This window comes from Anoplopoma fimbria, chromosome 14 (genome assembly GCF_027596085.1).
Source record: "Anoplopoma fimbria isolate UVic2021 breed Golden Eagle Sablefish chromosome 14, Afim_UVic_2022, whole genome shotgun sequence".
In the NCBI taxonomy this organism is placed as follows: Eukaryota; Metazoa; Chordata; class Actinopteri; order Perciformes; family Anoplopomatidae; genus Anoplopoma; species Anoplopoma fimbria.
Genome location: NC_072462.1, coordinates 15,362,247 through 15,371,178, shown reverse-complemented (window position 1 = coordinate 15,371,178; position 8,932 = coordinate 15,362,247). Strand labels below are relative to the sequence as shown.

At 37.4% G+C, this 8,932-nt stretch overlaps 1 protein-coding gene across 1 annotated transcript; it reads right to left on the bottom strand.

Moving 5' to 3' along the window:
* Positions 1-879: 879 nt before the first annotated feature.
* oaz1b (ornithine decarboxylase antizyme 1b) lies at positions 880-5,922 on the bottom strand. The gene is given in 6 exon segments (XM_054612686.1): positions 880-1,984; positions 2,123-2,208; positions 2,579-2,751; positions 3,217-3,303; positions 3,305-3,356; positions 5,716-5,922. Coding segments are annotated over 6 exon segments (654 nt in total). The 5' UTR covers positions 5,841-5,922; the 3' UTR covers positions 880-1,853.
* Positions 5,923-8,932: the final 3,010 nt, after the last annotated feature.

Here is an 8,932-nt window from a genome sequence, read left to right as displayed (position 1 = left end):
TCACTGTGTCAGGACTTAGTGGGATGCTTGAATTCAACAGAGCCATTGTAACTGTTATTAGCAACACCTGTGCTTTTCCTACAAGTCAAAATGGCTGCTGTGAAAAAAGGGAAAATTCTTCCCCAATCAAGAGAAGCAGGTGTTTCTTCTGTCTTCATTTAAGGCCCTGCCCACCCACACAGGTGTTCAGAGTTATTCTTCCTGATTGGACCTCTGCTCAGGCTGTTGGAAATAACATGAGGTCACCAGACTACTGTACTCGTAATGACTGATATTGTCCTGCACTACACCTGTCATGCACAGACTAATAGAAACCTAAATTAAAAGACTTAGTTCTTACTGTAGTTCAGGCTTCCGGAGGCCATGACTTAACCAGCATAACTGTATAACTGCACCGTTTACACTGATGTATAATGCAGATGAAAATTTGTAAAATCAGCGTTTGGATGATCATGTGTAGTTCAGTGTCCTGTGGAGCCTCCTGGTGGTGTAAAGACACAGGACATGCTCTGGATGACTGCCTGCTGCTCTTTTGTAACTGACCTGATTTCCTTCAGTTTGTGCACACTGAGCAGCACAGAATACATGTTTAGTAGTAGTGACAGTAGGACTAGGGGACAGACAAAGAGCTTTATATCAGGACGGTTATGTATAATACGGATGATTGTGTGATAAGCGCATGTGCTTCCACCACTCTGGTCGGTGCTCAGTGGTATATCAGTGCACCTCTAGCAGTTAAGATAAGGCAGAAAAATAATCTATTGAGAGGATGAGATTTGCATGATTGAGTTCATCAGATTTTCTTCTAAAGTAAAGAAACCTTTTGTTTAATTAAAATTAATTTGCAAGCAAATACAGAAAGTAGACAAAGGATTGTTTTTTGTTTGTTTTATTATCACAGAAGCACAACAGGTACCACTATGCAGGTGAACAACAAACTCAACACTATCATGAAAAAAAAATAGTTAAAAGGAATGCTAATAAAAATAAAAAAAATCCAATCATAACATCACAGCATTATTTATTTATTTTTTAAACCTCCAAAACAAAAAACTACAATATTGTCAGATATACATGGCAGAAAGAAGCAAAAGCACTTTGGATTATTTACTTTCCTTTCACGTTGTACCAATACACTCATCATAGGATCTCTAACTTGAAACTGAAGCGCAGACAGACATGCAGCAGCATTCATCTCTTCGCTCCACCTCTAGTCTAAAATGATTTCACTACCCAGCTATGAAGTACCAATTATTGGGGCTGTCACTCATTCCAAATACTTTTAAGAGGATATTAGTGCTACTAAATAAAACTGGTCCAACTGAAATGTGTTATTAATTCAGAGGGAAAGAAAATGAGACAAATCTTAAGTCATTATTTAGCCAATTAAAGGAAAGCTGGAGTACCCGAGTGTAAACCTGATGACCTCTTTATTGTACATTCAAGAAATGAAGAATCCACCACCATAATCTATCAGAAAAAGGAAATACCAATAAAAATACTTGACAAGAAATTGAAATTATACTGGAACTTAATTTATAGCTATGAGAACTGTAATGTGATTGTAAGTCCAAAAAAAACCAAAGGTTCCTTCCATTTATAGGTGACGACACCGATTAATCTTCAATGAAAACAGTATAATAAAACATAGATGGTGGAAAAAAAATGGAGATGCACATTTTACATATTCCCTTGAACACAAAAAGCATGGGGGAGATGAATACTTGCATACAGAGACTTACTGCCGAGGGTTTAACACAGACAGATTTATATATGAGTAAGCTGGGATGGACAAACATACGATGGGAGGAAAAAGGGAAGTAAGCAGGAGGGTGGAGGGGCTGTCGGGAGTGCTACTCCTCATCCGAGGAGTCCCTGTCAAAGTTGTAGGCCATGAAGAATACATCAGGTCGAGGCGGGACGAGGGCATGGCCCGGTTTCACAATCTCAAAGCCCAGGAAACTGAATGTACGCACAAGTTTAGCTGTAAGAATAAGATGGGGACAACAGATATTAAGATGCAGTACGAGTCACAAGACAGAAGCCAAAGTAATCATCTTATCGAAGTTGTTCTGAATGAAAAAAGGTATCCTGGGGAAAAAACAGGGCTGTTGGCACGTACCACGGTCATCTCTGTTCTTGTAAAAGCAGACAAACACGCTAACTACTTTCAGATGTTCTTCAGCATACTCCAGAAGAGCCGCGAAACTAGAGGGAGAACAGAGACAGCTTGGGTTAGATAATGGAAAACAACCTCTGAACATACAGGCACATAAACTTGTAAGGTTTTGACCAAATCTCATAAATATCCTATTTTTTTTAATGATCATTAAAATAAAACTGCTTTGGCTTCCTCTCAGATTAACTTGAGACAATCTGTACTTTCAGATTTAACATAGTCAAATCATTTTCCAATCTTTTAAAAACATTTCCGATGCCAACTTTTAGAAAACATTTGTTTAACTCCTACTTTAAGTGCCTGATTACTCTCCTCTAACATGGCTCAGATGTGCCATGGTAAAAACCTTAAGCTTTAATGCACTAAAGGTCTCTCCTGTTGCCAGCAACCTGGCCTCACCTCTCCTTGCTGCCTTCAGGAAGAGGGTCAAGAGGTATCTCCACATAGAGAGCGCTGCTGCTCAGGACAGCATCCCATTGTATTGTCTTGGTAACGGTGGGACGACTTTGGAAGTGGAGTATCCCAGGGCGACCGTTCCCTGCTGGCTCCTCTGTTACACTCAACTTTCGATCCTGGAAACACAAACACCGTTAACACATCTGAAAACAGCCGTGGGTGACATAAAATGTGTCAGTGACGTGTAGAGAGTATGTTGCCCTCTCATGTCCAATTATAATGGAGCTAGTATGGAATTGTGGCCAAAACAATTGCAGGCACACATGAGCCCTGCAACTGTTGTCAAGCAGAGAAACGGTCGCTATAATCAAACTGAACTCTGAAGGCGAAAATAAATTGAATGATGCAGCATTCTGAACATTGATGACTGAATCATGTAAAACCCTGATGTGCCGTCCTCTGACATGTAAACAAACTGACACTGGATCAAATCGAGTGACAGGAAATTGTTTGAGTTCCTATTCTTGACACTTTTCTTCCTCTAAAAACAGCGTTCTCCCATTTCTGCATCCGACTACATTTCAGCAATAAAACATTGAATGTGTGTGTGTGTGTGTGTGTGTGTGTGTGTCTATCCTTACTGAGTGGAGTGGCCGAGCTGAAGGAGTGTGATCCCGTGTGCCATTCCCTCGCCCACCTGGGATCTTCAGGGGTGGGAGAGGGGCATCAGGAGCACCACAGAGGCCCCGGGCCGCGGGTACTACTACAGTGCAGGGACAGCCTGGAGGAGAGGACATAATTACAACACTGTATCAGGGAAATCACATTCCACTTATAATTAACAGTTTCTGTTATTCAACATGTATTATGTTTTTCTGTGTCAAACATGCATATTCAGTATTTTATTTAACTACAACCACAAAGGCAAGTAATGGGACTCTTTACTAGTAGTGTTTTGACCAAGTTTGCCATTGTGGACCTAGAAGAATTGCAGTAATTTTATTTCACACAGTGGAATATAGTGCACATGCATGTTTCTTAATTAAGCTAATGACTCACAGTTGCTCAAATACGAGTGAAAACTAACTACAGGCTATTTGGTTTTATTAGCAATAAAATGTATTACTTTCCAAAACCGCTAACGTTTTTTTCAAGTTGTCTACTATACCAAATATTGCAGCTACTACCGTTTAAGTGCTTAATCTACAACACATTAGACAAGCAGGCTCTTTCAAACCGCTTACAGTTAATGTTCCCCAAAACAATGGCACTGTGTTGGCAGAGCTGTTATCAAACTTTTTAAGAGTGGTGCACGGACAAAGAAGGATGTGGTGGAATGCGAAAAACCTGCTGCTAAAGCCACAATCTCATATTCTTGAAATCATACATTTGTGTTGATGGTTAAAACAGTCGGCCTAAATGACGACGTTAGCAGAGTTGCTAAAATCTACCAAAACGTCCACAAACAAAGTCTTTGTTGTGCTACAATTAAACAAATTGTTGGGTAAACATTCTTTGTCTTGTGACTTGTGCACATAGTAATGGTGCTTAGAAAGCCAAGCACATGGCAGATTTTCACACAAACATAAGCTGATCTCAGTAGGGTTTAAGGGTTTAAGACTTCAACTAACAGTAATTAATAATTGTGAAAATACCCATTACATTTTCCTAATGCCCAGGGTGATGTCATTTAATTGTTGCTTTGTGGAAACCCTGAAGATTCTCTGTTAACTGTACAATAAGACAAAAAGCAACTGAGAAGCTTGAACTAGAAAATGTTTGGCAATTTAACAACTGACTGTTAATCAAAAAGGGCTTTACCAGATTTATTCAGACCATTTGTTTTGACAATAAAATGTCTGAAAATGCTCAGTGTAATATTAGATTGCGCGAGATGATAAATGATCAGTCTAAACCCCAAAGATGTACAGTTTACTATCATATATGACAAAGACAAGCAAGAAATCCTCACGTTTGAGAAAACCCTGCATCTATTTGGCATTTTTTTTGCTTAAAAAAAAAAAAGATTATCAATCTTGGTGTAGCTTCATTTCTGTGCAATGACGAATCATTGCATCGATCAAGCAATAATTCTCTCCCTCACATGCAATAATAAAAGTTATATTTTAACAGCTGTCATTTAAGTTAATAAATAAATTATTTGGTGCCTTTAAGCTCAAAGTTCAGCTTAATTAAAACAGCTGGGCTGCAAATAAATAAATATTGATATATTATAAATATATATAAATATTATTATTATCTATTAAGGACTGGATCACAAAAAAAGGCTAAACAATATAAAAACTAATTAAAAAAAACAAACCAATAAAACCTCTCCGTTCGGTCGGCTTAATCATTCACATGTGCCCATGCTTCTCTGTTACCAATAACGACGTACTGTCGTGACGAGGCTGCTGCAGTAAACAGTCAGTTGCGTAATGACTCCAGTCAGCTCACGAGAGCATCGTGTGCTCACCTGGCGACCTTACGGGCCCATTCTTCCCCCTGGTGCCATCCACACTGTCGCCTTACATTCACTTGATCCACCAAATAGTAAAAGTAACAACGTGAGCCATGGTTAAACTGTCTTATTGGACGAATCCACACTTTTCGGCAGCGCGTACCGTAAAGTGACATATTTGACGTAACGCTACGTGGAAGACGGGTTGGCTTTTAAATGGGTAAACGTGAGAGAAACTAAAGCAATCGTGTTGTACTTAAATCCATTGTCTCCAGATTAGACAGTAAAAGTAGCTAGATGTCTGCCGACGTCCTCCTTAGCAGTAACATTTACTGTTTAAGTGTCGGTGCTAACTGGCTAGCTAGCTGGCGAAGCTAACTCCAGTGACGTACCATACGGTTCATAGCTAACGTTAGCTTCAGATGCTAATGTCGTGCATCGGACCAGAAAAATGATACTCCGCTGCCTGTTTCAACGTGACAGTTTTTAAAATAACACGTTAACCATGGCTGACTTAACACGCAACACTGTGACGTTGGTGATAAAGCGTCTTACAAACTAAAAGCACATTTAAACGTACATACGTTTTACTTCCGCTTTCCTGTTGCTACATGCTAGGCTAGCTAAAGCACCCCTCCCCCACACCGCGGTGATGAGACATTTGTCATCGTTTACTTACTTCCCGATCATGTCACAGATACCATTACTCAAATCCGCCATGGTAGTTAAAGACTGTTGTTTTCCTTCTTTCTCGCGAGCAAAGCAATGACTGTTTAGGATCCGCTGGAGGTTGGATTTTACCATCCGGCCTCGGGTAGAGACACGACGGGCTGACTGCTCTCTGCAATGTTCGGCAAGCTAATGATCGGTCAGAGAGTCTCGACTGGGAGATGGTCCAAAGAAACAGGAGTCAAGTCAGCCGCGATGAAGGTGACGTGTTTCCGGTAGAATGTTTTGGTGACTTCAAAATAAAACTTGGATGAATCGAAAATGTACTTCCTTGGTCATCATTATTAAAAGTGAAAATTTCGGATAGACATCATATATCATAGCATAACATTGCAGATATGACAAGGGGGATGTACTACCCTGCGCTTTCCACTTAGCACTTATTGCATTCGTATTAGTTTGTTGCACTTATTGTATTCGTATTAGTTTGTTGCACTTATTGTATTCGTATTAGTTTGTTTCTGCACTTATTGTATTCGTATTAGTCTGTTGCACTTATTGTATTCATATTAGTTTGTTTCTGCACTTATTGTATTCATATTAGTTTGTTTCTGCACTTATTGTATTCGTATTAGTTTGTTGCACTTATTGTATTCGTATTAGTCTGTTGCAGTTATTGTATTCGTATTAGTTTGTTTCTGTACTTTTGCTCTGGTTTATGCTCTTAGATGCTTGTTTAAAAAAGGAGATGCACTTATGACTTCTGGTGACTAGTAGCTAGTAGTTCTCTTGAATACCTATGTTGAATACACTTATTGTAAGTCGCTTTGGATAAAAGCATCTGCTAAATGACTGTAATGTAATGTAATGTAATGGATGTTGAATTAGAAATTACCAATTGCATCATCAGCGCCTATAGCTGCATTAATACCAAAGGAATGCTTATGGAAATTAAACCGTCTTTACGTTATTTATTGTACAACACGATTTCTATTTGTATGGGAAATACAATGTAGCATACTTTTAATATAGTGGTTTTATTTAAAATGTAATTTATAAAGCAACTTTTCTCAACTGTAGCCAGGATTCCCAAAACAAATGAGGTCATGAATCTAGGAAGGAGATCCACACGTGAAAAATGTATTTGATCTGATTTTAAACTGAACTGAATTTAAACACCCCCAGGTTGATAGAACCTCCAAATTATTGCAATGCTCCTCATCGATCCGAAGCAAAATGATGTATGTGTGGTTTTCTGTGTTAGGAAAATCAATTATATTGACAACACAATTCATGTGAATTAGATTTCTGCAAAAATACACACCTTTGCATCAAAATGCATTATACAGATAGGCATTAATGTAAAAACATGAGATGGGTTTGTTCTCAAAGTTGGTCCCTCTTCGTTTAATTTGTGGCCTTTTAAGTGAACAGCATTATCAGCCAGTATTTTATTCTACCTACCAAACATAATGTAAAACAGAAGTAACCCCTGGCTCAACACATGCTAGTTTCAAATCTAACGGACCTCTGTTTAATTTCGCTTTATTTACCATAAAAAAAAAGTTCAAATAAGTAAATATCCCTCTTTAATATGAATAATGGGACTTTTATTTTGAAAGAGGAAACATGGTTAAAGCGGATACTTCAATGAATGTATATTTAGCTTTACTAGCTGCTCACAAGCTAACGCTAACCAGATACGCTAATCGCCGAAGATGCTACTGTAACTTCACTTAAGAAATTGGACTGGCCCTGACCTTTGACCGCAGTTAAAATAACACCAAAAACATCTGATAATATGTAGAGCACCGTCATTTATCTATTTTTTATTATGTATGTACCGTCGACTCATTTAAATGTAAACATTTAGTACATCCTTCCTTCCTGGTTATTCACTTTAGCGAGTCAATGCTGCGGGGCCGAGAAAAATAAAAGCGTCGCTGTGACGTCACGTACAGGCTGTGTGTTTACATGAGGGCGTCTAATGGAAAAGTACCGAGCACAGAGAAAAACAAAGACACCAAAGGCCTTTTATTTACACACGATTAATGACATCTCGGGTCATTTAGAGACTCTGACAGAAATGTTTTAATTTGTTAATTAAGATAAAATAATCCTTTATTAATCCTATACATTTCCCCGCTGCGGAAATGTATAGGATTACAGCAGCAAAGAGGATAGTGCAAACAAGAGACATAGTAAAAAAAACAAGATCAAAAATAAGTATTATAAATAAGCAAATGAGCAATAAAAACAGAAAAGAATCCACAGTAACTGAAATATTATACATAAATATTATATATTGTACATTATAATTTGTGTAGCCTATGTGTTTGGATGTTTTGCAGTGGTGGAAGTACAATTTTCAGTTATGTTTTACTACACTTGACTATTTCCATTTTAAGCGTCTTATGCGTATACAGTATATTTCGAAGGGAAATATTGTACTTATTTGACAGCTATAGTAACAAATTACTTTTCAGATAATTTCTTAGGGTTTTACATACTAACATCGAAATAGTTTATGAAATAGTGTGGCTATTAAACTACCCGTCAGTATTTAAAACAATCCAATCCGGCTTCCCCTTGAGTCCTAACATGTTATTGAATCAATAAGACAAATACAATAATTTAACACTCGCAGGTACCATTCTGCATAATGAGTAAACTATGACAACGACTTTTGTCTTTGATATATCAAGTGTATTCTTTCACTAATGCTTCTGTTATTATTTAAGTGACATTCTGAATGTTTTACTTGTAATTGAGTATTCATGGTGTTCCTTTAATTTGACTTAATTGTCATATTATAAGCTTTGTTTTTCAAACTATTTTATTCCATAAACTGCATTTAAATGGCTGGAAGGTAATAAGATAAGATCAGATAAAATAAAATAATCCTTTATTAGTCCCACAGCGGGGACATTTACAGGATTACAGAAGCATATGTTATCGTGCAAACAAGAGACATAGTAAAAAAAAAGTATATAAGTATTATAAATAAGCAATAAAAACAGTAAAGAATCCACAATAACTGAAATATTATATATACAGACAGAAAAACTATTATAACTATAATTGCACAGTGTATTTGTATTGCACAGGTTTTTAGTGTCATGTAATGAGATGTCATCTTTACTATTGCAAGAATGGTAATTGGAGAAAAGTCAGTATGCATTCAATTCAAGACTACTATGTATTACAGATTATACACATGGATACTG